We start from the raw sequence: 19,964 nt of genomic DNA, 5'->3' as shown, positions 1-19,964 counted from the left end.
CGCCACAAGAGGGCATTCCAAGATCATCAAATAAAACAGTTAATGGGAACAATGCCAGTACAAACATTCAAAATTTCAAAGAGAGGATTATGAGAGACCTTCATTTTCCATTGTCGGACCTAAACGAGGCAGCAGGACAGAATTTTAAGTTGTTTAATACCACCATGAGGGATTTCAAGAATACCTTATTTAAGATACGTGCACTGCAATGTGTCAACTTATTTTTGAAAGAAAGCCTCAAGAAGAGGCAGGTGCTGAAGGGACTAAGACTATCCAAATTCCATAATGGGATGGATGTTAGTAATTGTGATGTAACAAAATTATTAACATTGTTTGATAGTTTTGGATTTGAACTCATGGAGTTCATTGTGAAAACCAACAATAGAAGAATCAAGGTAATGTTGGAAGAATTAGATAAGATGAATGTTATGCTCACTAACGATTTATTATTTGATTTAAACTCTGTTCAGTATGAAAGGATTTTTGATAGGGTTGATGCCAATGTTAAAGTAAATTTGGAACGTAAAAACAAAAAATTATTTAGGGACCAAAATGATTATTCTAAAAAAGCAAGTATACCTCTTACCCAATTGGTTCTTACACCCTAAGACTGAAGGTGAAAGGGGTACCAACAGCTTGGAAAATGGGGATAAGCCACATAATTACACAGCTAATGACATACCAACTGATTTAGAACATGAGACCTATGAAAACACATCTGAACATTATGAGACCAACTTTCCCCCTCTTAGAAGGTCCGAAAGGTTAGAAAATAAAACTCTACAAAAACCTTTTTTTAGAAAGGGGGCCACATGCAAAGAAACAACATCAGAGGAAATTACAGGGGGGAATACAGGAACAACACCAGCTACAGATAGAAAATCCTGAGGGAATTGATTTGAATGTTATTAAATACGAAGGCAAATGTGCCACCCTAGATGGATTTAAGATTTATAACTATACGGAAATGAATTTGAACAAAGTTTTCTTTTCTCTTGTTAGAAAAGGTTTTAAGTTTATACCTACTTTTAAGGTAGACACAGTGGATGCTATTACCGAATTAAGACTCTACACTAGAAAATTAAATTTTAAGGTGCTTTTTAGAGATCAAGATAAGCAACTTAACGATGGTAACATCAAATTAAAAAAGAGGAGTTGTTATAACCTACCCCTGCACCCTCTAATTTCGGCTTTTGAGAAAGCATGTGAAAATGAAATTCAGAAAGAATTTAGAGAGTTAAACAACGTGAAGCATTTTAATTTAGCCAAGGATGAATTAATTCTTTTTAATGAAGTTAGAACTAACACCATGCTTAGAATAATGAAGCCTGATAAGGGGGGATAGGTTGTATTGTTTAATACCATTGACTATGTAGACCAACTTACTCTTATGTTTTCAGACACAGATAAATATGAAACGATATCTAGAAACATGGTTAATATAGCACATAGAAAAATAGTTATTTTTGGAAGATTCCTTATTACAGAGGGTCATATCGGAAGATTTGTTTAATTTTTTGACCACTGACTACCCATTTGTGCCCAAGGCCTTCGGTATCCCCAAAGTACATAAATGTATTGACCAACCTCCATTTAGGGTGATCATTTCAGCTAAGAATAGTTCTACCCATACTTTAAGTACTTTTGTGGATAGAATATTGAAGAATTTTGTTGAGCCCATTGATTATTTACTCAAAGATTCATAGGATTTTTTGGCCAAATTCAAAGGTGAATGGTATGACAACAATGTTATTTTTTCTACCATTGACATTGTCGATTTATTTACTTCCATCCCTCATAATGAAGGGTTGGAACTGTTTTATGAGGCTGTTAGGGAGCTTACCCCTCTTTCAGACTCTATGGTTAATTTCCTTTTGGCCATTATGGAATATGTCCTAACCAAAAATTTTTTCACATTTGAAGGTGAGTTCTATAAACAAGTACAGGGGGTAGCAATGGGTGCTACTTGTGCCCCTATATATGCCAATATGGTACTCTATGCATGGGAAAAGAAGTATATTTTTACTAGTATATATAAATCCTATTGGTATACTTATAATCGATTTTTGGACGATGTATTTATTGTATGGAAGAATGATTCTGTTGACTTAAAAGAATTTATGAATTATATGAACACGATTTGTCCTTATTTTAAATTTACAGCTAGGCATTCTAAGAATAGTATTGATTATTTGGATGTTACATTATTTAAGGATGTTATAAGTAAAACGTTTTGTTTCAAAAATCTATAGGAAGGAAACATTTTCCAATAGTTATTTGGATTTTCAGAGTACCCACCCTATGCACACTAAAAGGAACATATTTAAGGGTCAGTTGGTTAGGGCAGGTAGGATGTGTTCCACTAGAGAGACATTTATGGAAGAACTAGTTAACATCAGGAAAATGTTTGAAATGAGGGGATATCCCCATAAACTAGATAACATAGTAGAAGAAATTAAGGAAGGCTGGAGAATTAAATACAAACCCTTGTTAGGTAGTGGTGAAACAATACAAAAAACTGCAAACAATGTTACAAGGAGTGGTGTTTACAACACAAGTATGGTCATAACCTTTGGGGTTGGGAAAAAACACTTGGGTATTATACAAAGGAATTGGAACATTTTTAAGAGTAATGTTGACATTTCGAGACTTTTGGGTCAATCACCAAACTTTATTTACAAAGCAGGAAAAAATTTCAAAAATCTAATGGAGCAGGTGGTTATACAGAGACCATTGGATACAAAAAGGAACAACTAGATGTGGAAATTGTAACCAATGCACCTTCATTTTAAACAAGGATGTAGTATATATTAAAGGCCATCATAGAGCCATTTTTTTACAGAAAGGCAATTGCAACACCAAAGGGGTAATACACATTTTGGTGTGTCAGAAATTTGATAATTATTATGTGGGTAAAACCACTAGGAATTTTAGGACACGCATTTATATGCTATTAGTAAGAACAACATGAAAAATGCACTTTACAGACACACCTTAGTCTGCTAGGGTGACACAATGTTTAAATTTGGCATATTAGAAGTTGTACCACACAACCCAAGAGGGGGTTGGTGGGAACTTCTAGTAAATTTGAGAGAATTTTATTGGATAATTAAATTAAATGCCTTGGAAGCACCAGGTTTAAATTATTATTTATCCCTGGTGCCTATTTTAAGGAAAAGGGCATTCATTTTATGAATTTTACAAATTCTCTAATTTACTAATTCTTTAATTCACTCATTCATGTTTATTTTTATCCAATTGTGGACATTTTGTAAAAAATATATACTTCAACTTAATGTATTTAAACATCTAATTGATTAATTGATTGATTGAGTGTCTTGGTTTAAATAGGTTGATTCTATAGAAACATGTATTTCGTTCTGAGGATGTCCCCTAAGTGTTGTACAGGGGAAGAAAGCGCTTAACCTGGTTCGTTTGATTTTATATGATGGTGTCCTATGAATTAAAGATTTTACAAAATCCCACAAGTGCACTTTCCTGCTGTGTGGAACGTATGGTGTGTTTCCTGGCTTAGGACATCTGTTTTTTGTTTTCCTGGTACCTGTTTGATGTCCTTCACCAACGGTCTTTCTGGAGTACCAAGAATGGGCAAACCTGTGTCAAACAGATGATTTCCAACTGGTTATGTTTGGCTATTCCATTTTGTTGTACCTACCTTGATAAACCAGATCCAGGCAGTAGTAAGGCACATAAATCTTTCATGGAATATTGGAAAGGGGTGGACTCTAGAAGCTTTCTAGAGACAGTTACATGATCATCTGTATATACTGTTACAAGGAATTACATACTGGATTATTTTGTCTGGATCCATGACTGGATTTGCAAGGATGATTCTTCAGGGGCTCCTGGGTCCATATCCTTCCTCCTAGGTTGGACAGACTTTGGTAATCAACCTATATAGCTTAAAGCTACAGCAGCAGTGGAAATGATGAACATAGTACAATTATGTAAGTTGCACTTACCTATAACAGTAGATGTTCGAATTCCTCAATGCTGATGTAGCTGCACCCACTCACCTTCCCCCTAGTGGCTTATGCAGTTACTGTTAAGAAATAGCTTGGCCATTTCTTGTTTGTTTACTTCAGGATGATTACACTACTTAACTTTTAGGCAAGAAAGTCTTGAAGATTTTCCACTCTGACTGCTGATTTTCCCTCCTCAGGTTTGCTCAAACAGCAGGCAGAGTAAAAGTGTGGGAGAGAGCCAGAGCTTTTGGAAGCTGGCCAGTTGCTGTGTCTTGGGCAAGTCATAACCCTATGTAGCCTAAAGGCTGATGTAGTAGTGAGAAATTTTAACATCTACTGTTAAGGGTAAGTGCAACTTACACAACTGTACTTTCTTACAGATTTGTCATTATGGTAATTACCTAACTTTTAGTTTATTGAAGTCTTGGCGTCTTAGTTCTGAAAATCTTGTCATATGCTAAGTAGAAGATTAAGAGTGATAGCAAATTTCTCTGTTGCATCTGTGGTATTGAGTTAACTAATGTAGAGGTGTAGTCTGATTTGAATTTAGGATTCTACACTTGGTATTCTGGTGGCCTTCATAGATGGGTGAACTTGAAACCGCTACTACTAATAATAAAAATATAACATAATAATAATAATAATATCAATAAAATTCTATGATTATTTGCTTTTTCAGCATCCAGTGAGACTGGCTCCAGAAAAAGAGTTTATTAAGTCACTGATGGGCATTGGTAAAAGATTAGCCAGTATGCCAACTAAGGAGCAGAAGACTCAGCGTCTCATCTCAGAACTGTCTCTGTTAAATCATAAGCTGCCAGCACGAGTTTGGCTTCCAACTGCAAGTTTCGATCACCATGTTGCCAGAGTACCGCCCACACAAGCAGTTGTACTGAACTCCAAGGACAAGGTGAGCTCTTGCTTTAGGTTACATTGTGAAACATAATGTAAAAGATGAGTGCTGTTCAAGTGACTTCAGTAACAGGCTAATAGAAGGAAGGAGACTGATGAACTGGGACTGCTTCAAGTTTCTTTGGATATTTTAATTCTTCCATTTACTCCCCCCCTCTAATTCTTCTTTCACAGCTGTTCATCTGCTGATGGCCAGCTTCTGGACAACCTCAGTCTAAACTTCTGTGAAGTATATCATTTTGATGGTTAAAAATAAGATACTGCAGCAGCTAAGAATTAATTATGAGTATTATTTTCTAATTTCTCCCTTGCACAAGTATCACATTTCTTGGCAGTACCCAGAGTTCCTTCTCCAGTAGTAATCTCTCTCATTCCTGATTCCTCAGTGTTACTCATGTGCCAGGCCTTTCAAACCCACTGTATCCACACACCACTTCAGTGTTTGGAATTGGATAGGTTGTTTTGAGTTTTGATAATAGAGGTACCGAGTTCCATAGTTTGGGAATGTGAAAAGAATAAGTAGTGGATAGTAAGGCTTTTTTTGTTGAGCATCAGCTTCTGGAAGGTAAGTAGCTTTGGTTGAAAAGATGTTGTGCCTGACAAAAGCACTTAATGAATAAAGGTTAAAGAAGAGAAGACATCAATATATACATCATCACAGTAATTTGGTTCAAGACCATTCACATCCCGTCAGTGCAGGGTTATATGCTTACTAAAAACTGAGGCCTATCGCACCAAATGAAGGTACTAAAGGTGACAATATCTCCATATTTGTGTAAAACAAATCACCTCTAGACTAGACAAGGTAACTCCTTCACATCCAACTAACCATTAACAAGGCCTCTTATCACATCACAAATAACTGTAGGACCCCTCTTCATATCCTCTTCAGCCCATAACTCCTACCTAACTATTATGCAGTTCATATACATTAAGCCAAATGCCATTTGCCTAGAGGACTTCAAGTACCCCTCCATTAACTGGGAGACTTACACATCCTCAAACATGCATGCCCAGAAACTTCTGTATTTCATCAATACAAACTCTCTAGACAAGTAAGTCCTCATGCCAAACAAGGATAATAAAATCATGGATTTGGTCAGCACCAGTATGAGTTAGCTCTGTTCCCAACCAATTGTAACTTCCTTCTTGATCAAATTGGACCAGAAATCAGTCCAATTCACCTTAATACTGAAGCAAGAAGCATCCTCCAGTACCTCTTCATTTAGGGATTATGCTAAGGCTAATGTACAGAAACTTAGTGATGACCTGGCTAAATTCAACAGCCCCTTCCAACTTGATGACCCCACTGTTTATGCAGAATCCTTTGCTGCCAAATTCTATGCATATGTGAATAACTGCATAGATGTATCTGCCCCCCCAAGGTAAATACAATGACAGATTCAAAAGTAAAACCCTGTGGTAGAACACAGATACAAGCAGGCTGTTTAATAAAACAAAACAACTCATTGCACATAAAATAAAATATAACCATCCAGATGCAAAAAATATATATATTTTTCAACTAGCTGAAATTGGGAGCTGTCTACCCATGTTTCAGTGGAAGAAAAGGACTGCTGAGAACTGGAGATTACACAGATTGTCAGCTACACAGTTGAGATTTGAGTCATCTACGTACTGCACCAGGGCTACATGCAAGGAGGCTTTGTGGAGGACATTTATGAAGATAGTAAATAATAGGGGTTTTAAGATAGATCCCTGAAGTACTCTAACTGTTACTGGAAAAAAGGAATATGTAGTTGGTGTCTGTTGGTGAACTAGCTGTTGAACCATTGGAGGCTGGAGTGTGAGAGATCTGTACACTCTAGATTTTAGGGCAGCTTTTCTGAGACAGTGTTAAAAGCCAGATCCAGGAATAGTGAGAAAAATATTTTTCCATTGTTTTTTTTTTTATGTTTAATGGCATTGTCAAAGTCTGACAGGGCAGTTGTGCTGCAGTTAGGTCTAACTCTATGTTTGTTAGGAGTTGATAATGTCATTAGTGAAGCATTGGAACAGTTAAATGTGAACGCATTTGTGTAAGATTTTTCAGAGGAGAGAAAGAACAAAAATTAAACACCTTTATTGAATTCACACTTAAGACATAGAGAAACATACATTTATATAAAACAAAACAAACCATGTTAACATATACACAGTTACAAGCACAATACATCACATATATTCTTTCATACAATTATCAAGTCAACATTAAATAAATTGCTCAATTCCTGCCTTTCCTTAAACCTCACTCCTTCTCCAAAGCATTATTCTGCATGTGTTGTTCTCACAATTTCCATTTGTTTATGTAATTTGCTCTTACCCTTTTCTGAAGATCCCACTTCCAATTATTTTATCTTTGTGAGAATATACATTGCTTCAAATACAGATGGTTTAGACTTTGATTTCCATTTTCTAGTAATTGTTTTCTTTATAGCCACCAGAATTAAACTTAACAAGGCCTTACTATGTCTCTGCAATTCATATCTTGTATTACAGTTTAAAATAAATAATTTCCTTAGTTACACCCATCTGCTCACTCAATATTTCTGACAGAGTACTCGGCAGGGAAATTTTAAAGGCTGCCAATTCAGTACACTTCCAAAGCATATGTTTCTATTTACCTCTTTCTTCTCTATCACACCTCCAACGTTTGCCATGTACCTGAGGAAAAATTCTTTGAGGAGTCTACTTGTGGTATAAAAATACCCATCCAAACACTTCCAAACAAAGATCCTAAATCTTCTAGACTTTAATGCATATTTGGGAGCCATACATATGTTCTCCCATTGTTCCTTGTGAATTGCTTATCTGACCTTTCTTCTTTTTTAACTTCCTCTGATTGATTCCTATAGTTATTGCACAATATTTTATATGCCCTACTAATTATCCTTTTTTTAACAGCAGCTTCTGTTCTAGATTCATCTAAAAGCTCTATCAGAGCAGGTCTTTCATTTAGGATTCCCCTATCCCATTTGCCTATACTCTATCAATTCCTGATCTGGAAGGTAGTCTCTAGCATGCAGTCCAAATGTCTTCTTGACCTCTTCCCATTCTGTTACCTTTTCCTCTATAGTTATTTGCTATAAATATCTTGATTCCTTTGCCAGTTTTCTCTAGTAAATTCCAGCCCCTCTGGCATATTTTGTGTACCCTTAATTGCAGTCATCCTTATTGACAGAATCTCATTTCTTCATTCTCATGTTAGAATACTTTCTGCTACTTTATGAATATAATATTATGTATGGCTTTTTTATTCCCCTTAAAGATATGCATCAGAAATCCCACTCTATCATTTCTTGAGTTTCCCTGGGTTCCTATCGCGTGATCGAAAATTGTAAATGACGAATGCGTATTGAGCGAACCCAATTGGATGAAATGTTGCATGTGTAACACAGAAATCGCCGTAGGGAATATTTTCCATTTACTTCAGTGCAGTGCGATCTTGGCTTGCCCCCCCTGCCTACAGCGTTTCGGTAAGTATAGTTTTTTTTTTTTTTTTTTTTTATTATATTTTTGAAATTTCAAACATCTCTCATATGGTGTCAACCATATGGTGTTCGATGTTTGAAACTTTCGAAAATATAATATAGACCCAGTTTCCCCCATTTCATCATCATCCCTTTGCATTTTGAATTATCGCTTTCTGCTTGTGTTATGTGTATGATCCTTAACTGTGTAGTTCTAAAACATCCCTTCAAATCAATTAATCATAAACCAGCTTATTCTACTGAAGGATCAACTTATTCCACTTGACCACTGCCCTCTTCCCAGCCCAGATAAAATCCTTCAACTCTTTATTAATTACTGTCCACAACTTCTCCTCTGATTGATAAAAATATGCATAACCTATATATAATACTGAAGGGATGAAAACATTTTACTGCTTATATTTTACTATCCATATCCATAAATGTTTCAGTTTTCTCAGCTTTTGTATTATCTTTTTAGTCTTTTCCCACATATCCTTAGCTGCCATAACAGAATCCTTTATAACCCATACTCCTAAGTACTTCATTTTATCATGTCCCCATAAATATGGGTATTGCTGCACCAGTTCATGTATGGCTACATAGTTTACAGCTATAGCCTTTGTTTTATCTTCAGTAATTTTTATATCCTGAAAAGATTTGAAACTGTCTCGGAATGTTCCACAACACTGAAATGTCCTTTTCTGGTTTTATGAGGTAGAAAATAATATCTGCAAATAAAGCCAACTTTTCTTGATTATCATACCAATTATATCCCTGAATTTCTATGTCCCTTATTTTCTTTCCCAATGGTTCTAAATATAATGCAAATAACAAAGGAGAAAAAAAGACACCCCTGCCTGGTTCATCTGTTCAAACACAAGTCAGAGAGGAACCCTCCCACTTTACTTTTTGCCTCTAATCCCCCAGACATCCTCCTAATTAATCTTACTGTTGTATCAGGGAGTGCAAATGTTTCTCTTGCCCTACTCATAAAATTCCAGCTTACTCTGTCAGATGCTTTCTCTGCATCGAGACCCACCTACAACAGCTGTATTTTGTTACATTCTGCTTCCATCTGGATCATCATTGTTCTTTTAATGTTGTCAGATGTTTTCCTGCCCTCCACAAAACCACATTCATCTGTACCGTTCAATTGTTGCAACATCTTTGCCATTCATTTAGCAATTATAGATATAAACACTTTGTAGTAATGTTTAAAATTGAAATGGGCCTATAATGAAGCTTGGTAGCTGTGAAAAACCAAGGGTCTGCCAGCCCAGCCAGATAGAATTTTGTAGATAATTTCATGTCATTGTAAATATTAATATAATCCACAGGCTTCTTTTACAAATGTAAAGAGAACTATATGTTATGATTAAACTATAAATTGTACTGAGCTTCAAAAATGTAACCACAGTACACCCTGCTGGAAGAAGGCTGTTAAGTAAAGAATCTTACAACTGTGTTTGATCTCAAGCTTGTAGACAGGATGTCTGGGCTAGGAAATTCTTTCTATTTTTCTAAGACATAGATAATTACTAGGTTTCACATGTAAAAGTGTCTTTTATTGCTGTGGTTTCCTGGCAGGTGCCGCTTACAAAGAAATGTACATTTTGAGTATCTGTTTGCCTGGGAACTAAAGGAGAAGTGATAAAAATGATGTAATCTGAGTTGTCAGCATTATTATGTATTATCAGTTTAGGACTTTCTCAGAGAGAAGGATTGAGCATTTTGTATCTTGTCATGGATCTAGTAAGAACATCCACTCACCAGCACTTGCTTGCTCTGAATGTAAGTAGTATTTAGAACAGTGATTTCTCTTAGAGATAGAATATAGACAGATTAGTCTAGCTGTTTTCTGGGCGGTCACGGTGGTGGAGCGGTTAGCATTGCCTCCTCACAGCAAGAGGTTCTCTGGTTTAATCCTTGGCTGGGGTACCTTCTGTGCGGAGTCTGCATGTCCTCCCTGTGGTCACGTGGGTTTCCTCCAGGGTGCTCTGGTTTGCTCTCCCACATCCCAAAAACATGCTGTAGGTGGATTGGACACTCTAAATTGGCCGTAGGCGTGAGTGCGTGCGTGCGTGCGTGTGTGTGCCTTCTGTGAAAGGTTGGGTGCTGGGCTGGCAACTCAACACTGTAAAGCTCCACTGCCAATCATGAGCAGACAGGTGATCCACTGTGGTGACCCCTAACCAGGAAAAGCTGAAAGGAGAAGAAGAAGAAGAATTCTAGCTGTTTTCTATATTTGTGTCAGATTATCCTACAGTATCGTTTTAAAGCATTTTCCTGTGATTTCTCAACTCTGTAATGTCAATGTGTTGAAATAATAAGTATTGTCTGGTGTTTTTATTATTTATTATTAAATATTTTAAACCTTTCAACTGTGGCTGTTTTGAGTAGAGATAATTTAAGCTCTAGAGTACTTGCATGTATTTTGTGATACTGTACAAAGCCACTCCAATACCCTTGCTCTTCGTCACACTTACTAATTGGATAATTAGAATAATAATAATATTGCACAGTAAAATTGGAAACCCTTTGGTAAGGGCCTTAGTAGCTGATAAATAGTGGTTGGTGGCTGTGATTTCTACCTTTGTAGTCTGGAGAGAAGGGGGCATAGCTGGAAAACCTGTGCCAGCCTTGCCCAGAAGTGTTGGTGCGTTTGTATATAACTCATATCTCAATGTGTGTGTGTGTGTGTGTGTGTGTGTGTGCGTGTGTGCGTGTGTGTGTGTGTGTGTGTGTGTGTGAGCTACTTGAGCAGGGACACGAAGCATTGGTCGGGCAGAGAGGGTACTGGAGGTTTTGGCTTAACCACTAGGCTGAGATCTGTACCCTATAGATATGCCAGTGAGGAGTCTTATTGGGGATCTGGAGAGAAAGGGAGAGATCAGACCCAGACTAACTGTGATATCTGTGTGTGCTCTTAAGGGAAATTGTACTTTACTGTGTGTGTACTTGTTATCCTCCCAATGTGGACACCCCTCACTGGTGTTAGTAGTGAGGATTGAGGCTCCTTGATTACTGGGCCAGTGCACAGGCATCACATTATCTATCACAGCTTTCTTCCATGATGTTGGTGATTCCCTTCCTTTTAAAATACTGTTAAACAAAACCCTACAGATCTTCATCACTTTCTTCCCTCCTAGCTTTCGACCTTCCACAGGAATGCCATCCATTTCTAGAGACTTTCCTGCAGAATAATTATAGATCATAGTTTTTATCTCACCTCTTCTTATCTTAACTGTTAATTGTTGAGCCTTGTCTACCTTTAATCTTGGCATACTTAAGCCTTCAATAAATATTTGCATTTATGCTTTTTCTTGATTCCCCATTCATCTGCTATATACACATTTTCTTAAAATTTTCAAAATATCTCTAATACGTCTACAGGATCTCTGGTTATTTTTCCTAAGTTTGGCAACAAGTCTTGCTACTTTCTGTTGCCTAAGTTATTGTGCCAGATGTTTTAGTGCTCTGGAGTTATTATCAAAAACAGCAGACTTTCTAAATCATGCATATTATCAAGATACTCCCTTGTTTTCTCTTTAACATTCTTCAATTGCACCTCTCAGTGTTCAATGAGATTTCCATTATTCTGCAATATTTTAACCATTTTCAAGCCCTCTAAATAATTATTGTTACTTCTTAACCATATCTTATTTTCTTTTACTTCTACCCTATTTTTAAAATCCACTTTTATTTTATCCCACTCACTGGCTATAACTTATGAAGAAGTTTCTCTTTTCCCTAATAATTCTTCAATAATTTCCATTACAAATTCCTTAAATTCCTCTCTTTTTAATGGGTAGGTGGAAAAGCACCAGCGTCTCATTTTTACATTACCCTGCATTTGTATCTTTGTTGTTATTGGCACATGATCTGAAATAGTTATTGGATGTGTGTCAATACTTTCAATTAAATGCACATGTTCCTCTGAAATATAATTTTTGTCTAGCCTAGCTAAATTATTGTAACTTTGGAAATAATATGGAAATCCTGTCTGAGTCCCTACTACAGAATTTACATTGTCAGTGCCAAATATGTTCATACATTTCTTCACAAATCTACCCTTTATGTTCTGTTTTTCCTTTCAGCCCCCACTATATCCTCACTGTTGCAAATCAAGTCCCAGTCCTCACCTATAAGTAATATTCCCTGCTGAAATTAATTTCTCACAAAATGTTCTTAAACTCCATAATAGCAGATATAGGTAGAATATAAACGCATGCCAGCATAATCATCTGCCCTTGCCAGTAGCCCCATACCTCCACAAATCTACAATTACTATCCTTTTCCCCTCTTCTGTCATTATTGGAACTCCTCTAACAATTAGGATAAGTACTCCCCTTTTCTTTTGCTCCTGATATTTTGCTAAATATCCATTCTGAAATCCTTTCTTTATCAAATTCACATGCTCACTTCTTTCCAAATGTGTCTTCTATAGCATTGCTATTTACACTATGCATTTCTTAATATAATTCAGTACTTTTCATTTTTTCTATACCTATGATCCCATTCACATTCCAAAATAATATGTTTAGTAAAGCCATTATGATAACAAGTTATTATTCCCACCTATTATATATGAATGTTCTTTTAAATGTCTATTTCCAGCTTTTGTTATTACATGCACCCACTAATGTTTGGCAGGCTGATCCTTTATACACGTGTTTCTTGTCACTTCCATTTCAACCTATGCTACATTTTGCAAGCCTTTTTTACGTTTAAAGAGTGGCTTTCTACCAGTTCATTCAGAATTTAATGCCCACAGGGAGGTATTATTTACTTTTTATTAATAATAGTATTATTTACTATTTATTAAGTCCAGGCCAACATGAAGTGACTCTGGCTGACAAAGTTCACAGATGATTGCAAATTGGGAGCTATTATTAACTCCCCAAGTGATGCTGACATCCTACAGAAAGGCCTCAATGAGACCAAAGACTGGTGTCAGAACCATGGCCTTAAGCTCAATGCCAGAAAATGTGTCTTCATCCCCTTTGGGCAAAACCCGGTTCCCTTGAATTACCACATTGATGGTAGTCCACTGAACACAGAAGGCGTTATAAGAGATCTGGGAACACAGGTTGACAGCAACCGCTCTTTTGACCACTATGTTGCCACTGTGATCAGAAAGTCCTTCTATGTGGCATATTTCATTACTAAGGGTTTTGCATCCAGGAAGAAAGAGGTCATTGTCTCCCTCTACTCTTCCCTCATTAGGCCAATCATTGAGTACAATGCCCCATTTGGCATGTACCTCACTAGACACCTGCAACAACTGGAGAGGCTGCAAAAGTACCTCACAAAGAGGATCCTAGGCCTTAAACACTTATCCTATATGGACAGACCCATAAAACTCCTACTATTTCCTGTCTCATATCGCCTACTTAGAGGCGATCTCTGCTTGACTTACAAAGCCATGTCTCACCCAGCTCTGTTAGAAATGCTACATCTAAAGAAATCCCAATGCCTCCACACCACATGCTCCAGAGACCTCAACCTCATTACCACAATCAACAGAACATGCTAGAGGGACAGGTTCATAACCCAGAGACTGCCCATGCTATGGAATAGACTTCCCATACATGTGAAGCAGAGTACCTCACTGGCCCTCTTCAAGAGAAATTTTGATGAGTGGATGGGAAATAGAAGATTCACCCCAGGGATCACTCCGGTGGCTCTACTTGACAGAGACACTAGGAACTAAGGTTGGGTGGCACAATGCCAGGGTAATCCTATGGGCTAGGCTTGTAAAGGCTCCAGGGCCATTAGCCTAGTACATACCTATGAACATAGCTCTCAGAAGTTTAATAGAACTTCTTGTATAGTTTAAAAACATTTAAAGTTGGTGGAATCAGTGAAAGAAGTGCATTCAAAAACAGAAAATAAATGCTTGAATGGGGAAGTTCTGGGATCAGGACTTTCACCATTTATATTGGATGAATTTGTTTGGGGATTCTATTTTTTTTTCTTTTTATGTGGTAATGTGAGGTGGAGCGTTGCCTTTGAATGTTGTCAGTCTTCTGTTTGTAGGTGGAGGGTGTTGTGGTTAGCTCTGCATCAGACTTTCTGTGCTTGTTCCCTGGTTTCCCTTCTGATAGTGCTTTGTTGGTCTTTCCTTACATTTTTTTGTTTGTTTTTTGTTCTTGTGTATAGTACAGGCTCAGGTGGTACTGGTTCCACTGAGTTTGGGAACAAATGGAGTACTTCAGAATTCTTTAAATTGTTATAGTTATTGGAGCCGTAGGTAAATGATTGATTTTTTTTTCTTTTTCTGTTTTTCTTTAAAGTGGATGGGTTTACAGCTAAATGAAGTGGTTTGCCATGTAGATTAAGTATAACATAGGGGATCATACACTTTGCAGTGACCTTGAGATAGAATCTTGTCATGTACATTTGTGGAATATCTGTGGCTATGGATTGGGGTAAATAACTTTCGTTTGGGCTAACTTACTTCAGATGGTTGAGTTAATACACATTTGGAATGGTATGGAACCTTGTTTTCACAGCTCACATTGGAATTACAAAGGAATTATGTAAGATATGAGCAGCAGTGGGGGGTCTATTACCTCAGTTATGCTCAGCAGTAACTATGAATGATAATATTGATGGTTCAAATATGGATAAAGGAAAACTCTCTTTTTTGGCATTAACCAAACCATCTAATCTCAACATAGTGATTGCATTTAATATTTCACTAGATAATGTACAATAAATGCTTTCCCATACAGAATATGTTGTGTTACAAATAATTTTGTATACTACTAAGATTATATGCATATAAAACTACAAGAAATATCTTTAATAGTATATTTTTTCTAAGAAATTTTACTTTACACTGCTCTTAAGACATTGGCTAAGCCTGTATACCTGCCATAGGCTGTTAATGTGGGCTTCTCTGCTATTTTCAGTATATACTGAAATGTGCATATAGGATTCTGACTATGACTGACATTAGTCTAAAACAGCAAGCCCTTATTCAGGATAAGGGAACCAGAAGCATAAAATAAAAGAAATCTCCTCTGTTTAACTATGATTGTTTCTTGTGGTGACTGCCGTTTCCTGGCCCATCCCACTCCGTTCGCCCTCGCTACATTTGGGCTCACTTTTTACTCCTCTCCCACTCCCCATTCCCACCCACCCCCATATTTCCTTTATACCTAACCACCTAATCCCTTCCACCCCTAACTCCACACTTCCTGTCAGCTAAAACATTCTAAACACCTTATCCTCCCCTACTTATCACTTCATAGTTTAGTCAGCTGCAAATCCGCCTTCTTCCTACATATCTCCTACGCCCCCTACAGGTTGTTTCACTTAAATTTTGCTTCAACTCTCTAACAGGTCCAACAACTTACTTTTCCTAGTCCCTTACCCACTCTTCACTCCATCCCAGTCCTACTTCCCCACTTTTGGCCATGGCTATTGTAACTCTGTCCATTTTCCTCTTGCCTCCATTACTTCTCCTTCTCCTTCTTACATCTTATACTACTCCATTACCACGTGTCCATAGAGATCCCACTAATCCCCATACTAACTGCTTCTTATCTCTGCAGTACTCTATTACAATCTCCTCCTCTATCTTTTTCATGAACATCCCTCTGCCTAAAATCAAACGTCTTCCCCCTCGCTCTCTAGCATCTAAAACCAAGACTAAATACTTGACTTACAGCCCATTTAAATTCAGACTTTGCCAACTTCATGTAGCCCTGCTTCTATCAGGAGACATACATCCAAATCATGGGCCCATCCATCACCCGACCATGCATAACTGTACGTCTACCTAGTTAATAAACTCATCCTCTCCAAACAAACATATTTCCTTTTACTCTATGAATGCCCATAGTATTCTAAACAAAGTTAGGGAAATCTGTGCCTGGATAGCCTTCCACACTCCTGATGTCTTCATCCTAACAGAGACTTGGCTAAAACCCCAAAACTTTGATAAAGACATTCTCCCCCCGGTTATAATGTATTCTGCATAGATCCCCAAAACAAAAAAGGGGTGGCGTAGACATCCTCTACTCCAACTATCTCACCATTACAAGTATTATGAAACCTATCCCATCCTTTTCTCCTGCTGCTTACAGATAACCTTAAAATCAATGACCACACCATTATCAAAGGATACAACATTCCTCTGCTCGAAAATATTCTTTCATACTTTTCTCAACACATCCCCAATGAAACTGTCCTCCTTGGGGATGACAACATTAGCTGGTTAACTCTCAGTAATCCAAACTCTAATATTCATATTAATTTATATGGCTTTACACAGCTAATCTCCCAACCTACTCATACAAACAACTGTCACACATCTAGTACTGATTGACTGGGTACTTCTATCTAATCCTTCCAAATATTATAACCCTGAAACCCTACCAAACACCCTGAGCGATCACTCCCCTATAAAGTGCTTAGGTTCACTCTCCACTTCTCAAAACCTACTAGATTTATCACTTGTCGCAAAATCTCAAACCTCCATCCAGAAACCTTTAATGCCCACCTCTCTAAAGTAAACTGGAAATTCCTTACCCAACTCTCACTAGAAGAAGCAGTCCTAGCTTTCAACTCCACCTTCCTTAGCATCTTAGACTCACTTGCTCTCCCTCGCAAAGTCCAAATTAAGTCCACCATATCTCCATGGCTTTCAAAAGCCACTCGTACCCTTATGATAACTAAAGACAAATTATGGAAAAAGTGGTCACAAACTAAGTTCCCTGCAGACTTGCAAAAATATAAAGAACTCAGAAATCTGACAAAAAAAAAACAAATAAACAAAGATAAAAAGGACTTCTATAACAAACCTTGCACAGCCCTAAAATCTAATCCTAAAAAATTCTGGAACTCTGTTAACCAAATATTACATCCCAGTAATCTTAGCTCCCCCAATCCATGCCCAGATAAGTTATCTGAAGAAACTGCCACTATCTTCAATACCTATTTTATTGATTCAATATCTAAGCTACTGAACCCTAACCCAAACTCCTCTACTACTAATATATCCAACTTTTCTGAACCTACCCCTAATACTATCTCCTCAAATACCTTCTCCCTCAAACCTGTACCTATTAGCTACATCAAAACTCTACTCTCTAAATTAAAGCCATGCACAGCATCAGCTGACAATATTCCTTCCACTTTTATTCTACTAGCAGCTGACTCTCTTGCTCTCCCTGTATCTATCCTAATTAATCGCTCTATCTCTGAATCTAAAGTCCCTTCCATCTGGAAACAATTCTACACTCTACCTATGCAAAAAAGGAGGTAACTCCTCCAATATCTCTAACTTTAGACCTATTGCTATCCTCTCCCTCCCTCTCTAAAGTACTAGAAAAATGTATTCATAAACAAGTTATGTAATACAGGAAAATCTACTTACACCCACTCAACACGGCTTCAGACCCAAACATAGCACCACTTCAGCTCTATGATCCTTCGTCAACACTGTCTCTATAGACATGGACGACCATAAACTTATTTCTTGCCTATTCTTGGACCTCTCAAAAGCTTACAACACTGTCTTACACTCTGTTCTGCTGCATAAACTACATAACCTCAACTTCTCCACTGATACTGTTGCATGTTTCTCCAGCTACCTCACTGATAGATCTCAATCAGTGAGATGGTAATCTGCACTCTCCCCTCTTCTCCCTTTAAAAATGGGTGTACTGCAAGGGTCTATCCTAGGGCCTTTACCTTTTAGTATCTTTACTAATTAGCTCTATACCTCCTGTCCTCAGTCATCTTTAGTGCAATACGCAGATGACTCTACAGTCATCACCACAGCCAACTCTCCCTCTAAGCTCTTTTCAGCTACTCAGGCATCTTTTAACTTTGTTGAAACATGGCTCTCCAACAACCAGCTCATCCTTAACCCTAAAAAAAACAAAGGTGTTACTCTTCCTACCTAAAAAGTTCAACAATATTAAACCCTCCTTCTCCATACAGTCCCTTAATAACACTCCCATTCAGGTGGAATCCAGCACTAAACTCTTAGACATAACCATCGACGATCAGCTTAAATTTGACTTGCATGTTAATAACTATATCAAAAAGACACATTCAAAATTAGGGCTCCTTTACTGTAACAAAAAATTCCTTACCTCTGAAACCAAGATTACTCTCTCTCTTACCTACCTTCTACTCAGTCTAATGTACAGTTCCCAAATTCTCACAAATCATAACTCAGCACTCCTGACCAAACTTGAATCTACCTACAACAAGGTAGCTAGATTTGCTGCCCAACAAACCTACAAATCCCATCACTGTCTCTCTCTAACACGCCTAAACTGGCTTGAATTACCCCACCAGCTTCTTCTTTCTCTCTCAGCTCCAGATCATCCATTCTATCCTATATCAGCCTTCCTACTGCCTAGCACTATCCCCTCTCATCTCCCATTATTCTCCTTCCAGAACTCTCCGAAGCTCTAACCAAGACCTACTTCAAATTTACAAAGCCACGCTAAATTTGGACGCAACATGTACAGCTGTCACCCCACTATTGCCTGGAATAGGCTCTCACTAGAAATTAGGACCTTTAAATATCCTAAACAATTTAAGACAGCCACCAAAGAGCACTTTAAAAGTCACTGGTCCTGCCACTGCACTCTCCCTCCTTAAACATCCCCTACTTCTCATACCTTAATCTACTTTCTGCTCTTAACTCACTCTTCTCACTAGCTCTCTCTAATCTTCCTTGACTACTCTTTCTACTGTCTTCTAAAATCTATTAAGCAAATTGCCTTAGAGAAACATTCTATTATAATTTTCTTGCCTTCATGCATCTACATTATGATAAAACTGGGTTTTTATAATAACTTATCCCAAAAACTATATTCATCTTAATGACATATTTCTTTTTATACATCTTGAAATAGTTTTGCTATACTCCTGATTATTGACACTGTATAACATTGTATTGCTACTTAATGCCTTGTAATAATCCTGTAACATTGCTGTTTAATGCTAATTTATAATGAAAATGGTATAATATGTTGAAGCTTTTCTCCCCAGGCCTCCGGTGAAAAAGGGCTCTTCAGCTCAGTCGGACAATCTGGGTCAACAAATGTAAAATAAATAAATAAATTATGCATGTTTATATGTAAAGTTTCCTCATAAACTATTGTGATTAACAAACCTTAATGTTATCTAATTAAATATACATATGTTTATACCATTAAGAATTACAGTCTGAACATGCTATATTGTTTTACTTAAAATAAGAAATATTGTTTTCAGTGTAAATATATTTGATGAAAGTCTGTTGGATTTATAAAATCAGAATCTCTGTACTCTATTACATGAAAGAAATCTGCACAACTTTACACTATATTTATTTTAGATATGTTATATAACAAAATGCATAATTTATTGCAATCAAGGAGAGAAATCATTAAGAAAATGGATAAAAGATAAAAAAGGGATAAAACAAAGAAAAAGTGAAAAAGATTTAAAGGTGAAGCACTGTAGGAAAAGGGGAAAGAGGAAGGAAAAAGAAACAGATAAGAAAAAAGCTAGAAATGTGAGAAACTGTCAAAAGAAAGAAAAGAGGGGGAAAAGAAGATAATGAATACGTTATAATGAA

General features: G+C 37.1%; 1 protein-coding gene across 6 annotated transcripts in view; it reads left to right on the top strand.

Moving 5' to 3' along the window:
* Positions 1-19,964, top strand: part of LOC122809174 (phosphatidylinositol 4-kinase beta-like) — an 845,265-nt gene that overhangs the window by 545,651 nt on the left and 279,650 nt on the right. For all 6 annotated transcript variants that reach the window (XM_044080472.1, XM_044080469.1, XM_044080470.1 and 3 more), the window contains one exon: positions 4,666-4,896. In XM_044080472.1, coding sequence (XP_043936407.1) covers positions 4,666-4,896 — 231 coding nt within the window. The remainder of the gene's footprint in view (positions 1-4,665; positions 4,897-19,964) is intronic.

Source organism: Protopterus annectens, chromosome 8.part0 (genome assembly GCF_019279795.1).
Source record: "Protopterus annectens isolate FY-2018-M chromosome 8.part0, PAN1.0, whole genome shotgun sequence".
In the NCBI taxonomy this organism is placed as follows: Eukaryota; Metazoa; Chordata; order Ceratodontiformes; family Protopteridae; genus Protopterus; species Protopterus annectens.
This window is presented reverse-complemented; position numbering and strand designations above follow the sequence as displayed.